General features: G+C 42.4%; 2 protein-coding genes across 3 annotated transcripts; both read right to left on the bottom strand.

The window, feature by feature from the left end:
* Positions 1-176: 176 nt before the first annotated feature.
* bahd1 (bromo adjacent homology domain containing 1) lies at positions 177-18,331 on the bottom strand. 2 transcript variants are annotated; one of them, XM_049739407.2, is made up of 7 exons: positions 17,985-18,331; positions 4,422-6,006; positions 3,945-4,354; positions 3,717-3,876; positions 3,540-3,619; positions 3,350-3,441; positions 177-3,273 (listed from the first exon to the last, which is right to left on the bottom strand). In XM_049739407.2, exons 2-7 carry the CDS (start codon positions 5,905-5,907, stop codon positions 3,081-3,083), a joined length of 2,421 nt encoding a protein of 806 aa, XP_049595364.1. In that variant the 5' UTR covers positions 5,908-6,006; positions 17,985-18,331; the 3' UTR covers positions 177-3,080. The 2 variants fall into 2 exon arrangements, with proteins under 2 accessions (XP_049595364.1, XP_049595365.1); XM_049739408.2 differs by lacking the exon at positions 17,985-18,331 and adding an exon at positions 10,761-11,308.
* A 1,533-nt stretch (positions 18,332-19,864) lies between these two features.
* Positions 19,865-23,706, bottom strand: ivd (isovaleryl-CoA dehydrogenase). The gene is made up of 12 exons (XM_049739404.1): positions 23,481-23,706; positions 22,708-22,797; positions 22,586-22,637; positions 22,313-22,482; positions 22,134-22,227; positions 21,882-22,012; positions 21,713-21,809; positions 21,550-21,643; positions 21,393-21,474; positions 21,222-21,326; positions 21,037-21,109; positions 19,865-20,655 (listed from the first exon to the last, which is right to left on the bottom strand). The coding sequence occupies exons 1-12, from the start codon at positions 23,610-23,612 to the stop codon at positions 20,522-20,524; spliced, it is 1,254 nt and encodes a 417-aa protein (XP_049595361.1). The 5' UTR covers positions 23,613-23,706; the 3' UTR covers positions 19,865-20,521.
* Between the last annotated feature and the right edge of the window lie 580 nt (positions 23,707-24,286).

The following is a 24,286-nucleotide window of genomic DNA, read 5'->3' as shown; positions in this document are numbered from 1 at the left end:
CTGGGTGAATTTTTAGGTCTCCTGTAAAGTGATGATTTTGACTAGGGCGCCCTCTTGTGGACAACAACTATTCCTACATGAATCAACATGACTGGGTCAAGTTAACGGTACATACGAACAATCACATTGACACAGTTAAAAGTCTAACTCACAAATTCCACACACACACAGGCACCTTGAACTCATATATTATTTATTACAATTAAATATTTGTCTTATATTACAGCGGTCCATTTTGTTCAATACAAATAAACTGTGCTGTGATTAATATTTCCAAGATACTTCCAAAATGCCATGCAAGAGAATACAAACTAACAGCTCACACTAGAAACAATGTCGCTATTTGATTTTCAACGTTCTTCTACACCCAGAGGAATGATATTCATAAATTCATATTTCTATACTTTCCCCTTTTGTCTCTCTCTTTTTTTTTTTGGTGCAATTCAACATGAGACCAGTGTCTTCTGACTTAAATGACTGAAAAAGGCATTTGGAAGTTACATCAAAAATAAACGCTAACTGCTCACATTTCTGTTCTTGGAAAAACACTTGGAATATATATTTATATATATATATATATTATTAAATATGGGTTTACAGGAACAGGCACAGAGGACCAATTAAGACATCTAAGTATCACACGTTGATTCATCAGGAGAGCTGAGCGACTTCTAAGGCCATACTGCATGTATACTGCACTCTACTGTACTGTAAGAACACCCAGTGGGATTTTTTTTTCATCAATTGATTAACGCTTTAGCAAAGCGGTCATACTTCATCCACCCATCGCAACTGAATGTTCTCACTGGAATTCAGTGGGAAATCATACAAAAAGTTAAGCGCTGCATTATATCCAAAAATATGTGCCACTTTCCTCAACGACAAACATCGAAACAAGCTTTTGTGCAAGCCAACTGCTCCACTAAAATAAATGGTCAAATTTTGCATCCTTGTCTAAAACGAGTATATTACATTTGCATTATAAAATTAAAAAAAATTGGAAAAAAAAATCAAAGTGGTTTGGGCCAAGTATTTTATGTAACAGTTTGATTATTAAAAAGAAATGCATGACTGAGAAATTATTTTGAATTCAAATTTGTATTTGTACATGTATTTTTTTGCACTTCCCTATTAACGTTTTGTAAAAACAGATTTAAAAAAGTGTTTCATATAAGCCCAATTAAAATAATTTTTGTTTCTTTAAAATAATAATTCAATAATTAAACCAAAGAACACCGGTAAGAAAAAAAAATAAAAATCACAAAATCTGGCAATATTTGCTAGACAACCATATAGGATTTAATTTGTGCTCACAAGATTTAAAAAAAAAAATAGATCAGCAAAAACCTTCGATCGAGCCACAAGCATTAAGTTCAAACCTAACAGGAGGCGAAAGCTTTATTTTTTTTCTCCTCTGCGAGGACTAAGAAGAAGGGTAAACTACTTTGGAAGATGTACTTCAATGGCTCTGATCATCAAACAAGCCCTCACAGTATACACACTACTCCCAAAAAATGTGGAATATTCGGCTTCCGGGTGAAACTAAAAGATGACCCTAAAATGCGCTCTACAGTTTAAAATTATTCCGGTCTCTCTAAAATGTCACCCCAAAGCTGAATACTGTACACCAAACATTTTTTTTTTGTGAGTAGCGTACATATTGCAAACGGGAGAGTGCAGCTAAAAGGGGAGGCAACTTGAAATTGCTTCACCTCTAAAAAGCCTTCTTTTAAAATGACCTCTAGAAAATAAATTAGACTTTTATTCTCTCTCTAATAAATAAATAGTCTATCTTCTCGCGAGCGTAGAGGAATAAATCATTGATCACGTCATCTAAAATCTACCGAATATATGTTGTGTCAGCGCGTGGAGAATAAGAATATAGTAATAGTAATAAGTCTGACGGCGTCTGCAGTTTGTTTTTTCTCAATTTAGTATTTTTTTTTTTTTTTTGAGTGCACATGTGCATCAAAAAGTGGAAAATCTCCTCTGAGGTCATTTAAAAATGTGACATGAAAGCTTTTTTTTTTTTTTTTTATAAATATGAATACTTTTTGCAACAACCTGGACGTTAAAATACTTGATCAATATCATGATCGATGGCTTCTTTGAAGGGACTTTTGTTGAGTGGTTATTGAGCCGTGAGCTTGTTGTTGCTTTGCCGTGATAACTCTTGAGTTTCTCCAATATACGGTCATGTGATTATTCGTATCCTGTCAATGCTGCATAGACGAGCGACTAATAAAGTTTTCAATTCATTTATATTTGTTGACGTTTCCATTAGTTTAATAGCTGTTCATTACAACTTGTCTTGAGAATTTAGTTTCAGATGTTAAGCTAAGTTATTATTCGGTCCACTTTCAGACAAATTTGGGTGAAATCTTTTTTTCTCGCTCCTAATTTACATCCATGCTAATATAAATTAGCATTTGGTGTCCGTGCTACAATGACCCTGTCGCATTCTAAATAAAATAATTTACAAATTTTGTTAGATTTGGATTTTTTTCCATTCATATTTTTTTTTAAATTAGGATTTGTGACATCATGTAGCTAACAGCCAATGAAGATGCCATTTCTAAAATTCTAACTTATCATAGATAATCACATATACGAGTGGCGGCGATCCTTTCTCTCTCTCTCTCCATCTTTAAGTGTGATCTTACATTCACAGTAAGGAATCTCTTTTAAAGAGCAATGAGGAAAGGAAAGGCCTCTTATGTTGCGTCTGTGTAAGAGTGATAGGCAGATACTTTTCCGTGAGTCACGTATAAGCTCCTTCAAATCCATCAAATGGCACATTTCTAAGACCTGCAGGAGAAACGTTCCGCACAGAGCGCACTCAAAACGAGAAACCGCGCGTGATTAAAACCATTTGGATGGCCATTATCGCTTGGATGCAACGCGTCAGACCTCAACGTTGACTTCACAAGTGTGTGTCGTGTCAGTGTGAAATTTCAAAGAGAAACTAATCTCACGTTCCTTCATCTTCAAACCTCCAGGCCCTCACTTTCCCAGGCAGCTCATTTAAGCGGAGGCGGCTCAATCCACCTTATCTTCACGTCTCTGTGTTCGGCGTGGAGCTACTGCAGGTTCTTGAGGAGGCGTCCGTAGCGGAAATCGTAGACGTGGCGACAGAAAAACACCAGCTCTGGATCCACGTCATCCGGCACGCAGCGGTGGCTGGGAGCGGCGTGGCCCACGGCGGGGGGGACCAGGTGGGACGCGGCGCTGTCGGGTACGCCCTCCCCTCGCCGTTTAACCAAGGCACAAAATCTGGAAATGAGAAAGTCAACTCAATATTTTGAGCTAAATTTTGGAATTTTAAAAAAAAAATAATTATGTTTCTTACCGACAATACTGTGCCAGCGTCAGGACATAGCATTTGTCTTCAATACAGGCCACGCTGTTCACATCTTGGTGACGGGACGCAAAGATCTCATTCTGTGGATAATTAGCGTGAATATTTTAAATCCCGCCCACTGAGCTGTGCATCGTCATTCTATGACATCATTAGGGAACAAAAAGAATTTTCTCGTCACCTGACAATGCACATTAAGGTTGCGTCCTCCTTGTGTGTGTTCTGGACGGTAGTACCAAAACAAACTCATCATCAACTCTCCTGGAAATAAAACAAACATATAATATAAACTCATAAAAGTTTTAGGAACCCAGAATGCACTGAAAGTTTAATTGTCATGTAAAGTATGTTGAGCTACCTGTCTCAGGCTCCTCCCACAGCGCTGAGATCTTTGCCACATAAGGCAGAGACTTTTTCCTGGGCCCGGACTTCAGCAGGACCGTGTCCCTGACCTGGATCAGCTCGCCGTCCCGTTCGACTCCTTGGTAACACTTCTTCGGCGCCAGAGATTCCTCTCCCTGGGATGATGCATGAACAGGAAGATTTGCAAGTCTGAATCATTCGATGCAGAGTTCTGGGTACGTACCAGAGAAAAAACGTCTTTTTCAAAGGGGGGGCCGACGGGCCGCCAGCCGTTGGTGCTTTTCTGGCGTCCGTTCTTGGGCTGCTTGGCAAGCGCTTGTCCTCTGGCGCCGCCGGAGCCCAGCTTTTGCTTTTTTTCCTTTTTGAGCGGGGACACAAGCGAGCTGATGCTGCCCGTGTCGCGGGCGCCAGACCGGGACCCGCTGGGAGGCTTGGCGCTCTGCGGGCACTCCTTGGCCACTTGCAGCGGAGGCTGCGGTTGGCTGGGGTCAGACAGAGGCGTCTGAACGGGGGGCACTGATTGGCCGGCTGGAGGCACTGTGGGAATGGGGCAGCCGGTGAGGATTCTCGGACTGGGACAGATGGAGATGGAGGACGGGCTGCGGTGGTCGTTGAGGCTTGATGAGTAGTCGTCTGAAAGGAGGAACAGAGAAGGTAACCAAAGACAACACTTTATTAGGTACGTCAAGACTCCACTCACCTCTGTTGATGCCACGGCCGCATTTGGCGCAACCTCCACGAGGAATTGCCGGAATCACGCTGCTGTAGGTGGAATAGCCGTTGATCCTGCAGGGCTCTCCGTAGCACGCTTCCACGGAGGTGCAGCAGTAGACCGGATGAGAAATCCCTGAGGGCTGCGGACCAGAGCTGGGCAGCAGTTTGGGTCTCTTGCTGCTCTTTGGACACAGAGCGAGGGGCGTCATGGTGGACGGCGAACTGTCCGGGTGGCTGAAGTGGACGCAGTAGCTCGGGAAGCAAGCGTACGCGTGCGGCGTGATGGTTATGGCTGCCGGGTGGTGGAGGTGGTGATGGTGGTGGTGGAGGTGGTGGTGGTGGAACACCTCGGAGAGCGAGCCTTCGTCATCGGGCTCCTTGACGGTCTTGTTCTTGAGGAAGAGGGCCAGTCTGTGACAATATTCCACGCATCTCTCCTGGCTGCAGCAGTAGCAGGGCGACACGTCCGTCTCCTCCTGCTCCTCTTTGATTGTTTTTAAGGAGAACCCAAGAGCCGAGCCGCAGTGGAGAGGAGGTTTCAAACAATCCTGTCCACCGGACTTCCACTCGGGATCCAAAGCCTCCGTCTTGCAAAGACTACAGAAACCCGGATCTTCTTTACCCTGTTTAATGTGCTTTAGCTGCTCATTGTGTTTTGGATTTGTTCTTCTTTTGGTCTGCGGTGTTGCTCCACTTAAAGGCTTACCACTAATCTCAACCTGAGTTAAAGCCTCGGCTTTACTTTCACTAGCCGGCTTGGACTCCTGCTTCTTTTGCCGCTTGCTCCCGTAGAGCGAACCGGTGAGTTTGAGCAGCGTGGCGGCGGTGAGGCCCGCTTGACGCCGAGGGGTCGGGGCAAACAAAGCCAACCAATCCACCGGCGGCGCCTCGGCCTTTTGTTTTTTACGACTTTCCTTCAGGTCTGTTTTTCCTCCCCGAAGAACCTTTTTGGCTTTATGAGGTCTGCTTTCACCTTTCGACGGCGCTTCGTTGGACTCTTTCTTAATGAGACTGGATGCCAAGGGGTCGGCCCTGTAGAGCAGCAGGCTGTTGACCGCCTCTGCGTTGAGGGAAGCCATTCTTCTCCTGCGAGGCTCGGGAACAAGCGGGGGCCACGTTAGCATGGTGTCAGATTTGCTACTTTTTGGTTCCAGTGCTTGTCGATAAGCAGATTTTTTGAACTTTCGATAAGTTTTGGTCGGTTTCTTGTTGGCCTTGACGCTGGGTTTCTGTCCATCCTTCTGCTTCCCCGCGGTTGCTTTCTCCTCCAACCGGGTGAGCAGAACACAACAGTCCAACGCATCTCCAACTTTCCCCGCTAATGTCTTCTTCCGAAACGTGGGCGACTCTTTCTTCTTCTGCTTCTTTCTCCTCACTTCTTTTGTTCTATCTTTGCCTTTCCTCATCCCGCCTCCCTTTTCTTCGCCTCGCTTGCCATCTTTCGCTGACTGGTGTCGCTGAGCTTTCACCATGTTCTCTACCTGGAGCGCAAAGTCCGTCCCTCGTCTTCATCAACAGGATTCTAAGACGCCGGCTGGAGCTCAGAGCGGCCTGATCATCGTGGATCGTCTCTAGGGGGGGAAAAAAAAAACCAGGAGTCGCTTACAGATTGCTCTGTGACGTGAACATAACAGACATTCGTGATTTAGCGACAGATTTGCCAGCGAGATATTCCCCAAGAGGATAACGGCCTCTTGGCTTTAAATATAAATGTAATGTGCAGAAGGTATCGTTATTCCATTAGGCTATGGATTAACGCCTCGGGCCTAGTTAATGTGCAAATTTGCCCACACGATCCGATGACATTGCTGCCAGAAGCCGTCTGCTTTTTATCACCATTTTCTTCTCGGATTGATGACTCAAGTAGCCCACAAGGAACACAACTCAGCCACCAGGCCGGCGTAGCACAACAGCGCACGTCAATGATGTATTCTTGTTTGTTCTAGCTGACGGATGCTTTTAGCGATGAGTTGGGATCTGTGCTTCAATGCCACGCCGATTCGATTGACGTCATATGTGCGCAGCTGAAAGCTCAATGACTTAAGTCACTTCCCAAAAGGCTGGCTCAATGCATATAAAATCTTATTTATTTATTTTTTATTGCCTAATTTAAAAGTCCCCCTAAAAAGAATTCAGGAATAATAAATAAATAATAAAATAGATAGATAGATAGATAGGCGGCTCGGTGGCGCACTGGGTAGCACGTCCGCCTCACAGTTAGGAGGGTGCGGGTTCGATTCCACCTCCCTGTGCGGAGTTTGCATGTTCTCCCCGAGCCCGCGTGGGTTTTCTCCGGGCACTCCGGTTTCCTCCCACATCCCAAAAACATGCTTGGTAGGCCGATTGATCACTCCAAATTGTCCCTAGGTGTGAGTGCGAGTGCGAATGGTTGTTTGTCTCTGATTGGCTGGCAACCGGTTCAGGGTGTCCCCCGCCTACTGCCCGATGACGGCTGGGATAGGCTCCAGCACGCCCGCGACCCCCGTGGGGACTAAGCGGTTCAGAAAATGGATGGATAGATAGATAGATAGATAGATAGATAGATAGATAGATAGATAGATAGATAGATAGATAGATAGATAGATAGATAGATAGATAGATAGATAGATAGATAGATAGATAGATAGATAGATAGATAGATGGATAGATAGATGGATAGATAGATAGATAGATCATATAATAAATAAAAATAAAAAGAGGAAATTTCCCAATTACATTTTATGACATGCAACCCTAATAACAAAAAAAAGCTTGGTTTTACTCTAATAATTATGTACAATTATAGTTTGAATCAACAGCAGCAAATTTTTACGTCTTCACAAACGATTTGGTGAAATTCTACAAGTTGATCAAAGTACGGAAATCAAATCTTGAGTGGCCACCAACTGTTCTCAAAGCATTTAACGGCTGCCATTGGCCTTATTGTTGCGCGACTGTGAAGCATGAAATGCAATTTATCAGAGGGAGAAATGTAATTTGAAGATAACAAGAGGACACGGGGAGGGGGGAGATGCACGGCAAGTTTGTGTGTGCTGATATCAAATCAAAGCGCATACACAGACATGCAGAGTGGAAGAACCAGCATCTTTTATTAATAAGATGTGGTCGTACACAAACTGGGCATAAACATTAGCGTCTCAAAAGCAAGTGATATTCTAATGGACATTTGAACTCCTGACTGTGAAGCAGACACGCTAACAACTATTCACGGTGCGGCCAGAAAAACACCTCGACTAGTCAATTCAGACACCTAAAAAAAAAGAAAAGAGAGAAACCCACTTAAATTTATACTCGGTGAAAGCATCTATTGACTTAATTACAGCATTTGGTCTTCTCGGGTAGGAGTCTGTCAGCATTTCTCCTACTTTGGCATGCAAAAGCGTTCTAAATGCATCACATGATGAGGGTGGTGCAGAGACCCTCTTTAGCTCACCTCGCTAATGTTCAATTGGATTTTGCTACACTCAAATGAAAAGATAATAGAGTTGAAATATTATATTTAAAATGATTGATGACTCGTCAATGCGAATTTGGACATTTCTTTTAATTGTACCGTTTATGATCCCTCAGTGGGAAAATCAGTTTCTTCAAAATTCACTCCAGCTTGAAAGTTGAGCTACTGCCACCCTAAATACAATTTTATTCTTGAAACATTGTAGAAGGGAATTTCCCAGAACACAGATAACAGTTTTTCTATATATCTCTTTCTTCATAATGGATTTTAAACGCTGTAGAAATTGGAAACAATTGTATGTTTATGATCACAAGGCGGCTCAGTGTGACAACAGCTGCCGTGTTAAGAGCTCTTGCGTGATTTCTGCATTGAGCGTTAGCAGACCGCAGATGTGCACCATTCGGACTATATTTCAGGTTTACGTCAGTATGTGTTCCAAGAAGGATTGGGCATTGGTCCAATTTGGGGAATTTCAGTTTTAAGAAAGAAAAGTTTGCATGATTTATATGAGGCCATTAACTATTTTCATTATTTCTGTTATTACTTTTTTATTTAAAATAACTGGGACAAAATTGTAAGTTAATATTCCTTGATTAATTTAGAAAATTATAGTTATTAATTTCCAATTACCATTTGGTAACTGAGACATGTTAGGCTTGATTTATTTCTGACCTCACAGAGTGGAAATTGTGAATGAGGCTCGAAATTCCTTCCGTTCAAAATTTAAACAGACTATTCCATGATGAGCATCATATTCCAAAATAAAAAACAAGACATGTAGCACACGTGCAGCTCTTTCCAGAAATTCCTCCGGTCCCTTTAATGTTACCCCTCTTAGCATCCTCCCTGTTTTCTCCTCGACCTTTCAGAAATCCAGCAATCATGTCCAATTATTATTATGACACATTTTATCTAGGTGTTGACGAGATTCCTAATTTGCGCTATTAGGTCGCGTTCATGCCTTTTGTGTGGATGTTTTTTCTCTTCAGGCCGTGGGCGAGTGTAATGTCAAGAAAATGAGAGATTCCCACTTTATTCTGGGTTAATCAGAGTCACTTAGTCTAAATGTTACTCCTGAAATCTGACAGTCATACCGCCATTACGCACACGCCGAGAAATTCTATGGGCGGGCAGGCAAGGCTGACATGTCACATTAATTGGGATGCGCAAACCTGAGAAATTCAAAATTAATATCCTGCTCAAAGGCATTTTATAGATTTTTACTCTACATTCCATACAGCCATATCCAACAATGTTTCACCTGAACGTGAAACGTTTTGACATGATTTATCTTCACATCTCACCATCATACGTCACGACAATCTGACATTTTAAAAGAGTGTTTTGACTTTTCGGTTCTACTGTAAAATAATTTAAAAATCAATCACGTGGGGTTTGTATTAAGCATAACATTTATGCTTTTCTATTTTTATAACTAGGAAGGAATGTAGAATGGCCCCTAAGGTTCACAAATCCACCTCTTAAGTCGAACAAAACTTCAGAATGGTCATGCGTGGCATTAAGACTTGAACAAGATCTCAACTCATGAATTAAAGTGAGTTTTGCTTTGGTGGCAAAATGGGAAAAATCTGATAATGAACATAGATCAGAAAATTGTACACACTGTTCCGACTGCTTCATAAAACACGCCTTAAGTCATCCGTAATAACAAAAGGAACAAAATGTGCACCAAAAAAAAACATGAAAAGAAGCACTTGGTTTTTATTTCACCGTGTCAGCAAAAGATGAGAACAAGCCCCCCCCTCATTCAAGTATTAATACACAACATATATATTTTTATTTACCATGCTGTCTATATTTAAGCAATTCCCTCAATTCCATTTACACGCCGATGACTTTTAAAATGTTAAGAAGTGAAAGTTGATGTCAGCTACATTTGAGATGTGGGGGGGTAACCAGCCCTTTAAATTGCAACACCTGTCAGGAGAATCCCTGCAGGGGCTCAGGGATTATTTAAAAGTGCTGAAAATAAAAATCCACAGCGATGGGAGGGGACAAGAATGACACGAAACCCTTATTAGAAGTCAACCTGCCATGCATGCGTCTATTTACTGGTGAAGTGGGAGCACACCACACGGGTGACTGCCAACAAGGGGGAGGAGGCAGGCAGGCTGGTTGTGGGGGGGCGGGGGTCAAACCCCTACAGAGCTATGGAGCGTCACAGCTGGTGTGCAGCTTAGGTCCACTTTTCAACATTCAAAGCGTTTATTATCATATGAACAGTTGGGGAAACATGTTTCCACTGCGCAATACATTCTTACTGAGCTGTCCATATGGATGCCAAAATAATCTAAGGTATTAAGAGTTATCAAGCGAGATTATTTCTATCATAAAAGATTTTCACATAGCTCCTTTAAGTTTGGATAAGAAACAATGTTCTACAGCACACCAGGGACCTTCAACCGCTGTGCTCATCAGGCGTGCCATGAAAAACAGTCCAATTTCACTTAATTGCTTCGGAAATCATGCATTACCATCAAATGATTAATCATTCTTCTCCATTCACGCCAGAGATTTATAGTGACAGGCAGAACAGTTAAATGCTCTCCTAACTAGATGACAGAATAAACCCACTTTTGCAGCAAACTGGGTTTTTTTTTTCCATCAAAATATATCCTCAATAAACACAGTTCTACACAACCACCAGCACCACCACCATCATCGTCACCACAGCCACAACCCCCATCATCATCATCATCGCATCGCACACCCTCACCACCTTGTAGGTCGATGCAAAAAAAGGGAACAACACACCCTAGCTTCAAAATCTGCTGTGCTGGATAATTACAAGCAAAAGGTGGAAATTACATGTATTGTCATGAGTGCGTGAAAAGAGACTCGCCTACTTACTTGGCCGCGGTCAGTGACAGCATGCCGGGGCAGGAGTGCTGAGATGAAGGGGGGGGGGGGGGGGGGGGTCGAGAGAGAGCGAAAAAGACGAGCGCAAAAGAGGCCGATCGTCGATCAATCCATCGCGGAGGCTCGGAGGAGTCCGCGCAAGAAGCTATGAATCACGGGCGAGTGTTTTCAGAGAAGCTTTGGAGCGATCATCTCCGCCTGGAAGCACCGCCACGGTTCATCGTCTAGCTTCCGTGTCCCGTCGCGATTTCCAACTAGACCCTGCGAGCGCGCGCGCGCGCACGCACTCACGCGCACACAATAATAATAATCCCCCCCCCTCCCTCCCCGTTTCGTCGCTGCTGCTAGTTTAGTTTCCGTTCACTCGGGCTTCTGGTGTCGATCGGCGGAGTGAGAAGCAGGAGACGCGGTGAACAAAGCGGCGTGCGGTGGGTGACCTACTTCCGAAGTGGCACAGTGGAGATGATATTCATGCGCTGGCGGCTGCGTGCATGCGCCGGGACATCTCTCCCCCGTCTTTCCAACGCCTAATCACTCCCACTACGCACCCAGTAAGCCACACTTGCCCGGAGAACGAACGCCCGATTAATGGTGTGCAGTGCGTGCACATCAAGTGGCTCAAAGTCAAGCATTCGCACTGAAATGCTTTGGAGCAGGAAATATCTTTGAATTTGTTAAAAGTCTGGCAAATATTTGAACACTGGCAAGCTTTACCTTTTCACATCAAGATGTGTAAATAGTTAAAGTAGTAAACTGTGTCAGGATTTAGAATCAAACAGTCAAATGGTGCTTTTGTGTACCAAAGAATAAAATAGAATCCAGCATTGGAAATACTAATATAGGCATTCAAAATATTAGACTGCTTTATGAATCAATAGTAATATTTTTTTTCTTCTAGTGTTATTATTTCAGTCACAATCTGTGAATGAAGAACAGAATGTGTGGCGAGTGTAAATGAGACTTTTTGCACAATCCTGTTATCACATGAACAGAAAAACTGTGATTCACAAAGATCATAGCATCACACCAAAGCATCAAGTCAGTAATCAATAATGAGTCACTCGGGAGTTAGACTCGATTCCTTTGTTTGAATGCGTTCAAATATACACACTTGCCTTTTCTCGCTCACAATTGCTGCGATGCATTCAAGTGCTCACGTTTATTTCCTCCTTATTTTATCACTTTTTGGACAAAGGAGCAATTTATTGTAATATTCATAGTTTCCGAATGTACAAAAGTACGTCAACTTTATGGTTCAAGGAAACAACGGGGCTTCCCCTAAAAAGTGCAGCTCATGTTAAACAAGCCCCTACAGTCACATAGTGATGGAAAAAAGATGAAGTCAGATCCGTGTGAGAATTCTTTCACACAACAGGAACGATCGTTATATTCCGCCGTTTGGCCAAATAAGCATTTCACGGTGTCTTGTCCGATATATTTGCAATTTGTGCAGCGGTGCAAAAGGATCAGCTAAAAACAAATATGATCAATAATGTCAATAATTACCACCAGGCGGTGAATAAACACTGTAAATTATGATGATGATGATGTAACAGCGTCATAAAACCAGGCCTACTGATGATATCAGAAAATATGAGCGCTGCCAGCTCTCTAATTAACAAACATACAGCAATTGTCAGATTGATGACAGCCCATAATAAACATATTCAGCAATCTTTATTGGGCTCATTGGCTTTATATCCTCTTAATAACACGTGCTGTCTGATAATAACTCATTGATGACTGTATTTAAAGTGAAAAATGTCACAATGTGATCAGGCTAATTTTTTTTTGAAAAAATCAACGTTAATTGTGATAAAAGCTGGCAACCCTCATCAATAGGAGCTTTACAGTGCACAGTTAGCGGCTGTAAACCAGATGAGTGTGTGGAGGGTTAATGAGGCGTGGGCGACCGACCGCTGAGTGCTGACCTGCACTGTAATAACACACCGAGCAGGACAATTACGGAGAGCGCAACTCCAAGGTCTTACTTAAGTTGTTAACAATACAGTGCAAGCTCAGGTGTCCAACCCGAGGCGCAGGGGTCAGATTTGGCCTTGGATAGCATGTAACCTGACTGTAAAATAATAATGTTAATCAAATTATGATTTATGGATGGTGTTTAGCGTCTGTAAACAAACATGGTGGAATTTAGTTTCGCGAAATACCATCAACTCAAAATTGCAGAGGATATTCCCTTTTGTTCAAAAGCTTGCATTAGGCACAGAGAAGCTGCAGACATTATTTTTTAATGTGACTCATGTTTGGATTTTCTTGTTCCCCTGAGCTGTTTCCTCATTCGCGTTCACCAACTAATTTCTGCTCTTGGGAATTTTGTGTGGGATTTTTTGATTTTTTTTTTTTGTGTGTGGTTAAAAACTGGAAATGAAACTCTCAAGCACCAACTTTCTCCACTCAAGTGATTGTGTTCAACTTTCAGATCACCCCCTCATCACTTCCTTACCCGAAACTGCACATTGACAGCTTTTTAACCAAAAGTGACTAAAGCTCCGCCCACCTGTCAAGCCCAAAGAGCACTAAGCACAGAACAGCTGGGCATCATCATCCTCCTCCTCCTCATCATCATCTCCGCTGCTGAAAATGGACTGGCAGCGCTAATGAATGCGAGCGCGGCTGTTTAATGTCAGTACAAGCAAACAGTGAGAGCGGAAGCATGACATGAAACACAAGCGCGATGATTCAAGTCATAATCCAGACATCTGAATCAATCGCCGCCATTTATCTTTTTTTACATTTGAGCAACCTGCCTAATTGCCACTTCTACAAACTGTAAATGGCGCTTCTCTATGCGATCCGACGTGTTTGTGCAACATCAGCTTGCACCCTCCAAATGAATAGAATCAATTGAGCCGCAGTCAGCAATTCTCATTACAAAACACTTAAGCAAAATAAAGAAAATATCTCCTGATTGTTCAAATGCACTGCGCCATAGTCTCAACCTTGGAGGAGCAAACACGGTGGAAATACCACAAATAATTTAGGAGATATTACCGTGTCGGCTCGCTTGGAATAACACATTTTGCTCGAAGATTGCTTCTCTCAACACGCTGGAAAAAGTTGACTTTACTTAATTGAGTTGACCGAAGGACGATGGAAGGTAAACATGGCCCGGTTATATGACTGATCATTTCCTTTGGGAGGGGCTAAAATGGAGGTGTTGAAGAAGCAATATTGTAAAGTTAGTCCATCAATATTTGGTGTTTACATTTTGTGTCGAGTTGAGTTGTGCTTCAGGGTCATTTTAGAAATAGTTTGCTTTCCCTGGTCCAAATCACAACGTCTGTGTCCCTACTGATTTAATTCCCGCAGTAAAAATGCCGGCTTCGAAATGCGTCACAGCGAACAATTTGACGTCACTCTCATCTCTTAATGGACACAAGAATGTAAACAGGATGAAGGTTGGCTAGCAAGTGATAAGTGAATAAAAAAAATAAAATAAAAAAACACTTCTCAGCTAAGGATTTTGTATGCCGTGTTCACACCAAGCCGGGATACGAACAAAACAAACAAAACGAGCCTAAAGTGAAAACACGCCGAGACAAACAGAGCACTGAAACAAGTGCATTGAGACAAGCCTCGCTATCTGTGACGAGCATTGAGCACGAGGCGGAGAGAAACAGGAGGCCTTCTGTCCCACTTGACATCCACGAATGGGTGTACAAGAAGAACCTTGCGCCTCAAATCAATAAAAGCTAAACTCCCCAACACTGAAGCTCTCTTCGGCCGGGACAGAGCGGAGCTTTCATAGCGGCTATGAATACTGGAAGTAAAGATGTACGTGAATTTAAAGACCTAAAGCTGTCATAGATTGCTGATCCTTCAAAGTTTCATCACAGACGCTGATTTCTAGAGGTCTCTCAAGAAGTCGGAATTAGATGAAGACTGCATTCAGACAGAAGAGCACCAGGGAGGAGCGGAGAAGGGAATCATCACGTCTCATTCCGGAGGCTCCTTGTAAATCACAGGGGCCATTTTTCACATTGCCGCTTTTCTATGCGTGACAGGCCCTCGGAGATACACGGGGAGCGCCGAGGGTGAGAACAAGGCTCCGGGAAAAATAAAGAGAGCGTGCGGGAGCCGCGGGGGAGGAAAGTACAAGGTAGTGATGGATTGAGATAGCGCTTCGAGATTGTCATCATCATGGTGAACAAGAAGACAAACCCTATCGCTGTGTTTCCAGTCCAGCTGGGTGAGGGGCAAATCAGGGGTTGCCACCTGTCCGTCTGTTCGTCCGTCCGTCCACCTGCCAGGGCTTCAGTCATGCTCTTAGCGTCTGCCAAACCGAAGGTCGCTTTGGTGCTTTTTCACTGCGACGGGCTTCTGTTCCATTCCCCGAGCCACACATGGTTTAACACCCCCGCTCTTTTATGCACACACACACGCGTAAACAATCCCAGTTGTGTGCGATAAGTGAGAGACACCCCGTCTCCGTAAGGCCCTCTCATCCACTGCAGCTGTGAGGCGGCCGACAGCTGAGACCCGAGCGAGCCGCGGTTGTCGTTTCCCTCCCCACCGGGCTCGCCTTCTCTTCTTCTGGCTTTCCACGAAGCAGACCTGTAATTTTCACAGCTGTGTCTTAGGCGCCGCTGCGCCAGGGCTAGGATGAAGCATGCAGGAGGAGTAATGGCTAATGGCTTTGAAAGGCGCCTCAACAGCTTTCCACATCCTGAGCCACTGGAGGTTCATTCAAATCCAGAACCTTGAGCAGGAGTGAGATGCGACTGTGAAGTCGTCAAGCAAGGGACTGAACTAAAGCGTCCACACTAGCCGGAATTAAAACAAGAACAAGGTGGGATTTGTACAGCCATAGAGGATAATCCTGCTTTATTACAAACTAGCTCAAACTGTCTAGGCGGGCTTGTTGGAACCTTTAAAGGTCTCATGTCAGTTTGCGTTGTTGTAGTCAGTCTTGTCTGATGTGCTGACATCACAATTCAATATTCTGCTAATTATGCAATCTAGTTTTTAGTCTCAGATTTTTCCCAACCTAGTAATTTTTTTCTTGAACTTTGAAGTGATTTCTTTTCATTTGCCAGTTTGCACATTATTGGAGCATGACTTTTATGTACATCATAAACAAATGGAGGAAGCGGTGGGATACATCAGGGCCCGTCTACGAGCGAGCTTTGCGTTTCCTTAGTCTGACTTCCTGCTTCTCTCTATCAAACAGCCAAGTAGGCGGGGCTTGCATCTCCACATTTATTTTTTCCCATTGGCCCATGCGACACAAATGATGGTGCACCACAAACTCTGTATGAATGTAATCCAAATTCTTCCGGTCTGGGAGAATAGTTCATAGTGGTCAGAAATTTCTCGACTGCAAAATGTGATGCAATTTTCCGAAAAAGTGGCGATACGACTTAATATTAGTTCAGTGATTTCCAGCAACGCAAAAAAGTGAACGTCAAGAGGAAGCAGAAGATTGAACGTAAACAAAAGGGGGCGTGCCGTTGTGGATGATACAACTTGATGAACAAAAGGTCATTCATGCAGAGCGGCATGTTGTTTTCACTTTCGGAACGCCAACTGTTTGCTTGCCATTCAGGCGAGACAACAATGGCCCGCTGATGTTTAAACTGCTCTCTTGTGCGCATGGGTTACATTCTCCATGATTCTACCATCTTCCATCACATTTCAGAAAATACACAAGCGTGGCTCCACGCGTTCGGAGGCACGTAAATCGGCAGCGACCCGCCGGCTCGTCCCTAAAGACCACAACAGGACGCTTCTTGGCAAATAATGGGATTACGAGCGGGATTGATCTCCTGCTTTATAGCTCACATGTGGTCGCCGCAAGTCGGCCCCTAAACGTCATGATGGGTCTGTCAAGGACGGAGCACAAAGCTGAAGTGCTATTGTCAGGCTTGTCTGTGCTCAATGGGCTTGACACAGCATTTATATACCAGAACTGGCTCGGCAGCTTGCGAATGTAATACGCCATGCATGAAACCACATTTGAGTCTAGCTGATCATGTCTTTTTGAAACTGAGATCTGAGCATTTAAAAATGCCACTGATAGGAAATTGATTCCTAACCTTTTCGTGTAAATGCTGACAGACCTTTAAAGAGCATTTTTATAGTTTTATCACAGCAGTTAACCTATTTTTATAACTGTATGGAAGGTTGTTCACAATGACAACTCGGGTGGCTCTGAATCAAACCCGGTCGATTTCAATTGTTTTTTTTATGGGGGGGATCCCAAAAAGGACTTTAGAGAACAGTCCACTTAACATCGTTTTTGAAACTCTGGCTTCCTCCCACACACCAAAGGAGGCATGTTAAGGGTCATTGAAGACTCTAAATTGTTCATAGGTGCGAACTTCACATGGTGCTGCCAAGTAAGCAGTCCAGGCTGAATGGAGGCTAACCAAAACACTGGAGATAACCATAATAATTAACATATTGTTAAATTAACACCCTATCTTTTTTGGGGGGGATTATCCCAGCATTCTTCAAAGCCCAATTGGTGCATATTTTCATGGAACTGTGGTGGAAACAGAAACTGTAAACTGTAAATGTAAACATTTATGGCATGCATCATTTGGAGATTCATACTAAAATCCAATTTATAGACAGATAGCAGTCAAATTTGAGTAACACATTGTGTAGAGTTTGCAAAGATTTATGAGATTTTTAAATATTTCGATTTGTGTGTGTGATTTAGGTCACTATTGGAAAAGTCATCAAATATCAGGATGAGTGAATGAAATTTAGAATATTTTCTATTGTGTCAAACGGGTCAAATTGGCCCCAAACAGGAGGATGAATTTGATTAAATGTACTTACCTTAAAACACGGAGGTCGTCTCAATTAACCAAAGAGACTTGTCAAGTCATTTTGCTAAAAAAGAAAGTAAAACCGCACGCAGCCAGACTGCATCTCTAAACATTCTTGACAGCGAAACCTTTCAACCCTGCGTCGAGGCTCAAACTTCACACAAAGCTGTCAAACATGCATGACTAAGAATGACATTTTCACACTCAATCGACGCACTTCCATTAAATAAACACCCAGGAAAGCACAAGTGGTGCAAGTACAAACAACAAACTGTTTAGAAAAGAAGCAGAAAAAAAAAAAAGAAAAAGAAAAGTTGCTAGCTACGCGGATCGCTACATCGGCGTGTAGCTTGGCGCACTACCCCAGCTTGCTCGCATCGTTCTCGGACACTTTGACGTTAGCGACTCGGTGTCTTACCTCTGATGCAAACGCTCTCCTTTGGTGGAAAGAAAAGTCAATTCCAGTAGTTGCAAGGAGAGGGACGTGTCAGGTGTACGCTTCCCGTGCACGGTCGCTCATGATCACTTGAAGCTCCTCTCAAAAAAGACACTCCAAACTGCCAAAGCTCCGCTGGTTGCACTTCCGACTGCTAATCCGAGTGGATGGCGCACGCACACAAGGCGGACGCAGCGTGCGTGGGGCTTGGAGTCAAGCAATCGCTGTGTGTTGTCTCCAGCGTGCAGGAAAAAAAAAAAAAAGAGAAAAAAGTACGGCTCACTTGTGCGTGTTTTTACATAACAGCATCATCCGCTTTTTATGTTGACGCATCACGAAGAGAAAACATGGAGAGTTTCTTAAAGGGCCACACGGACGGACGACACCATGACACCTTGCCTGGTCAACCACACATGTAACAGTACTTATATGTCAATCAATAATAATACGACACTAATGCACATATTGAAACTGTCAGAATTCAGCAAACAAAGTAAATACCATTTGTGTGATCATTAAGACATCTATTGTAAAGGTAGAACATTTAATTACAGCTCCCATATTGGAGGAAATTAAATTGTGTGCATTGAGGCAGTGACGTAATTGCTCACAATAGGAGTTCTTGTTATGCAATGGGGGGAAAAAAAAGCAAAAAATGCATGTTGATGAACAGATCTATTTATTCTTGTGGAGAGCATGAGTAAGAAAACTAAACATGACACTATAGAACACCGTCACCACTCAAAACACTTGATGACAAGAGGCAGTTAGGGTAATGAATGGCTTGAGTGGTTGAAAAGACAGGCACTACTTTTATCCTCTTGTCATGCATGCTTCCTTTAGAGTGGCATTAGTTTCTCGAACATCTTTTTTTGAAACAAGCAAGGAGAAATGTCCGTTAGATTATTTAGTCTGACACTCAAAATGCTCACCATTGATCCATGGCTATTAAAGGGCTATGTAGAATAATTTCAAATCTGGCATGTGGTTGTTTTATCTCATTACATCAAGCTGTCATGGTATGACACGTCACTTGGTCATATCTGATTTTAGCTGCAGCTATGTTTAAGGTCATTGATGTTTATCTGACTCAGTGCCTCATTATACTACAATAGCAAAATCTGGTTAACTTGACCACAAATGCTTGAGTAATAATATAAAAGACAAGAAAAGAAAAAAAAGAAGTTTGATTACTGGCTCCTCTGGCTCCATTCATCTGGAAAATCTTTGTAATTCTACAATGGAAGAAAAGCCATACAAATTTTTCATTTGGAGTGTCGATCCATGGATTGTCATCATTGTTTAAGTAATGGCTTCCGCAGACAAACCTGCTCTTTAGTTCAGCTCAAAAGAAAGCAGGAAAAAGAGATACGATATAATTGAAATACGTATAATAAGTTATGACGAATGAAATCGATACCTAAGTTCTTATAGAGGCCAAGAGACTCATTCCATTAATGTGATTAGTAAAACAAAGAATGGTCCACCCCCGCATGACCAGGTCAAAATAATACATTTCTCAGAGGAGCAGCTAAAGTCCAATTTCTCTTAGGTGGAAACAAACATTTTGTCATGAAGTAGAAAATAAATTGCTCTAAACATAGAGCTTAGACATAATTAAATCATATTTTATCTGCGCAGTCAGTTCATAAAGTCAGGTCATGTCAGTTTCCACTCCTGTCATATTTTCAAACGGTCAGTTAAAAAAGGAAAAAGTGGAGTTGCATTATTCTAGGCCACGTTCCATTAAGGCTACCTTCGCTTCTCATCTTTCAGCAGCACTTAACGGAATGGAGCCGTCCGTCGTTGCTACCTTGACTAAGCAATAAAATAAAAATAAAAGCCAAAGGAGGCCCAGAGCCTTATTGTGGGATCTTTTTGTGTGCTTTTATTATTACACTCATGCATTGTTATTTTTCTACACCACTGTATATTTCATGTTGCATTTATAATACACATCATACAATATCTAACTCACGTGAAAAATGTTTCTCTTTACTGCACACAAACACTATTCATACATAATGTACATCTAAATAGTCTCAAATCCAAAAAAAGTGGAGTGAAGACAAGCAAATGACAGATTTTGATTGAGACTATACAAAACTAGACTGATTTTATCTCCTGAGTAAAATAGCATATTTTACTCTCACAGTACTGTAACAGGATTTTTTTTTTATAAAAGTTTAAAAGGACATCCACCAATGGTACCCAACATAATGGAGAATATTTGTTTGGTTAAGCTGGGACGTTCTGGTAACTGATATGAAGCCAAAGTGCAAAAAAAAAAATTCAAATGTTATTAGATTTAACGGCACGAATGACTCGGTGTAACTGGCATTTGAGTACTCAAAGTAATTGCTTGATGTGAAAAAGGAGACGAGAGCTTTTAAAAACATGATGTAGGTCAGCAGCGCTGACAAGTCATAAAAGTTAAGGCCTTGGGTTTGAGTGAAGATGTTTTTCTTGAGGACAAAATTGCACTTTTGCTCGCTGAGATGAGCCCTTCTCTCTCTCCCTCACTTGAACATAGCGTTGAAAGATCGTCCGATAATAAGGCGGCGGATTTCACTCGTGCCCGCTCCGATTTCATACAGCTTTGCGTCCCGCAGGTAGCGTCCCATGGGGTAATCGTTGATGTAGCCGTTCCCGCCTGGCGACACAACAGTGACGAGGATACAGTTGAAATTGCAAACCAATTAGGTTGGAATTTATTGCGCCCTCTGCTGGTTGTGTTAAGTAGTAAACTATCATCTCTCCTTAGCATCATGACAAAACACACATTGTTGATATGAAGGTTAAATAAAATAAATTCACCATGAACGTGAACCAATTAGAAGATCAGGCACATCGCTTACTTTCATGCACTTGAAGTGGCGAACACCGGCGATTTTCTTTTTGTTTAATAAACATTTTATAACCACTTTGTCGTCAGTCACAGACAAAACACTCCACACATAATTGTCCTTTCCCTTGAATGTCTGCTACTTGATTGCTTGATTGTTCATGAAAAAGCAGAGTTCGTATGACTCACCCAAACACTGAATGCCATCCAGCGCGACTTGGGTGGCGTTCTCGGCACAGTACAGAATGACTCCGGCACAATCCTGCAGTGGCAACACAAAGCAATAATTAAACGTTGCTGCCAGACTTGCAGACTGCTAAAACGAATGTCAAAATCCAAACAAAATGTTCAAAAAGAAGATTTGACAGGCTCACCATGGCGCTGAAGTGTCCTTTGTCACAGGCCCGGGCGACGTTGTACAAATATTGCCGGGAGGAGCTCAACCTGGTGTACATGTCAGCCATCTTGCCTTGCATCAGCTGTTTAAAAGACAAGCATTAGGTTCCTGTCACTTAAGGACGGATTCAAACAAATGAAGTACAAACCTGGAAGTGTCCAATCTTCTCGCCAAAAGCTTCTCTGACATGCAGGTAGGGAACCGCAGAATCCAAAACCGATTGCATGATTCTGAACACAAAGCGATTCCGTTAATCTATATTTCCATACAGAAAGTCAGTCTGCATTAATCAATCTAGTACTGACCCGACAGGTCCAGCTGCAAGTACCAGCCTTTCCAAATCCAGACCGCTCATCATCACGTAAACTCCTTTATTTAGTGGACCCAGGATGTTCTTCTCTAAAAAAAAAATAAAAAACCATGATAAGCAAGAACCTGAAACTTTGTATGCACTGTTTGGACACCCACCCGGAACTTTGCAGTCCTCAAAGATCAGCTCACACGTGTTGGACCCCCTCATGCCCAATTTGTCCAGCTTTTGTGCTGTGGAGAAACCCGGCATCCCCTACAGGACAGGATCACATGGACGTGTGAGGACCACCACATCATCGTCCATCACAGGAACGAACGGAGCCACCTTCTCAACGATGAAAGCAGTGATGCCCCTCTGGTAGGCCTCTGGGTCCGTCTTGGCGTACACAATGAGGACGTCGGCGTCTGGTCCGTTTGTGATCCAGAACTTGTTCCCGTTCAGAACATAGTAGTCACCTGGGGAAAAATAACTAATGAGGCTAACTTTAATGTCATATGCAATTTATAAACGATTATCTTATTTCTACATGTACACAACATGATTGAGAATGTTAAAAAGTGAGTGTCTCAAGCTTACCTTGCTTCTTCGCCTTGAGTTTCATGGACACAACATCAGAACCAGCGTTGGGCTCACTCATGGCTAAGGCTCCCACATGCTCTCCTGTCAGTAACTACCAATAAACCACAAATCTCAGATGACCATTAACTTTTTTCTCTTTGGCCATTTTTTAACCAGTATGCAGCCCGTGGACGAACCTTCGGCATGTACTTTTCTTTCTGCTTCTCGGTGGCGTGGCGCACCATCTGGTTGACGCACAGGTTGGAATGAGCGCCGTAGCTTAGAGCGATGGCCGCTGACACGCGAGAGAGTTCCTCCATTACGATGACATGATCGAGGTAGCCCAGTCCAGTGCCTCCGTATTCCACTGGAAGACACACACAATTAATGAGAGCGAAAAAACAATGAAGCTCCTTTTATGGTCAGTTTCGTCCAAACTATTAAAAGGAGATAAGGAAGAATATATGTACCTGGTGCGGTTATGCCTAGCAGCCCCATCTCTCCCATGTCTTTCCAGAATTCCTGGCAACACAACACAATAAACTCATCTCTCCAATATTCACGGACTCGAAAAGCAAGCAAAGGAACTCACCCGCATCCCTGCAAATTCATTCTTCTTGTCGATCTCGTCAGCATGGGGCGCAAGTTTTTCGGCACAGAATTTACGAACACTTTGCCTGAGCTGTGCAAGACAAAAAAAAAAAACACTCATTAAATAATGATATAATAACATAAACACAATGTTTAATATAGTAAAAAAAACTTATGTGCTAGAAAGAAGTTTAGTGACACATAGAGGCATCTCTAATCAAAATTAGCAGTTGATCAGTCATGCTCGCCTTTTATTAACAATGTTTTGGATTGTTCTGCAATAATATGAGGAGTTGCAGCAGTTTTGCTAAAACATGCATTCTATCGCTCATGTGAAATAATTATTATTTTGAATCAGATGTTATACAATTCACACTAAAGTAACTCCAGTATTACATTGTAATTTTAAATGCCCTGCAGGGAGCAGTGCAAACTCCCACCCAATCAAATGCTAGTTATAAATTCCACCCACTTCCCTGCTCACAACTATAATCCATTTATATGGTGTCACCTTGCTGTATAAATGGATGCATTAGCAAAGCGACTGTAATTTAGAACTTTTTCCTTCTAAAATAAATGAAAAATAGCCTTGTGCTAGTTCGGCTATTCCCAAGGTTGTTTATTGTTTAGCTTTTAGCTGTTATGTCATCTTGTCACGCGGGCTGTTTCCTATTACGCAAAGAACATCTGACAAGACATGAATATTCAAAAGTGTCTCATTCCCTGCAGCAAAACTATGAATGTTGTTTTGCTAACTTGCCCTGTGTGGCTAACCTGGATCTGCTCGTCTGTCAACCCGTTCACCACATCGTCCACCGGGATGGCAGCCCCAGCGCAACCTCGCCTCGCCAAGGCGGGCACGAACAGCTTGGAACCGAGGCGCAGAGAGCTTCTGACAGCAAACATGGTGTTCTTCTCGAGCGTGCCGGGGAGAGAACTTGAAGTATTCTCGTGCAGGACACTGGAGGTCTCACTTTTGCAACAGAATGCGGCTTTTCTTCTACCATGCACAAAAACACGTGACTAACAGAGCAAATGCATCATCGCCATCTATAGGATGGAGTAGGCAAAAGGTGGAATTGTAGTTTTAAATTTGAATTCTTACTAATAATATTAATTATATGATTATTTGTTGATAGAGTGAATTATTCTTGTGTATGAATAAATCATCTATCTAGCTACATAATATGTAGTCATTGTTTAATCCAGCCACCCGAGCAGTTATCAAGAGTCCTGCAATTTCTTCCATTTGTTTTTTTCTGCGTCTCCCTAAAAGAAGTGGTTGAATAAAATTAAATTTATCACAATAAAAAACTATTAATTTACTGTAATTACCCAAACAATATTTTGACCAATTAATAATGTCATGTATCGCATACGTATTTTATTAAACTGTAATAACACGAAACTAAATCATTTGATCAAAATTAACAATTTTACATATTTTACATGTATGTACTGTATCATCTCGAATTTGTTATTTAGTTAAAGTTGTTTGCATTAATTTATTAAAGTATAAAATTATTACAACACAAAACTTTTTTCACCCGTCCTGTAGTTTTTGACAGAGTGCGCAGGCG

Source organism: Syngnathus scovelli, chromosome 14 (genome assembly GCF_024217435.2).
Source record: "Syngnathus scovelli strain Florida chromosome 14, RoL_Ssco_1.2, whole genome shotgun sequence".
In the NCBI taxonomy this organism is placed as follows: domain Eukaryota; kingdom Metazoa; phylum Chordata; class Actinopteri; order Syngnathiformes; family Syngnathidae; genus Syngnathus; species Syngnathus scovelli.
The sequence above is the reverse complement of the archived record's forward strand: the minus strand, read 5'-3'. Positions and strand labels throughout refer to the sequence as shown.

Bases quoted from the DNA above. Each gene is read 5' to 3' on its own strand.
- bahd1 (XM_049739407.2), bottom strand. From the start codon at position 5,907: ATGGTGAAAGCTCAGCGACACCAGTCAGCGAAAGATGGCAAGCGAGGC. The intron at 3,877-3,944 runs GTACGTACCCAG...GCATCATCCCAG, and splicing joins AAAAAGACGTTTTTTCTCTG to GGAGAGGAATCTCTGGCGCC. The intron at 3,620-3,716 runs GTAGCTCAACAT...TTTTATTTCCAG, and splicing joins GTGGGAGGAGCCTGAGACAG to GAGAGTTGATGATGAGTTTG.
- ivd (XM_049739404.1), bottom strand. From the start codon at position 23,612: ATGTTTGCTGTCAGAAGCTCTCTGCGCCTCGGTTCCAAGCTGTTCGTG. The intron at 22,798-23,480 runs GTTAGCCACACA...TGTCTTGCACAG, and splicing joins TGACAGACGAGCAGATCCAG to CTCAGGCAAAGTGTTCGTAA. The intron at 21,110-21,221 runs GTGAGCCTGTCA...TTGCCACTGCAG, and splicing joins AAGGACACTTCAGCGCCATG to GATTGTGCCGGAGTCATTCT.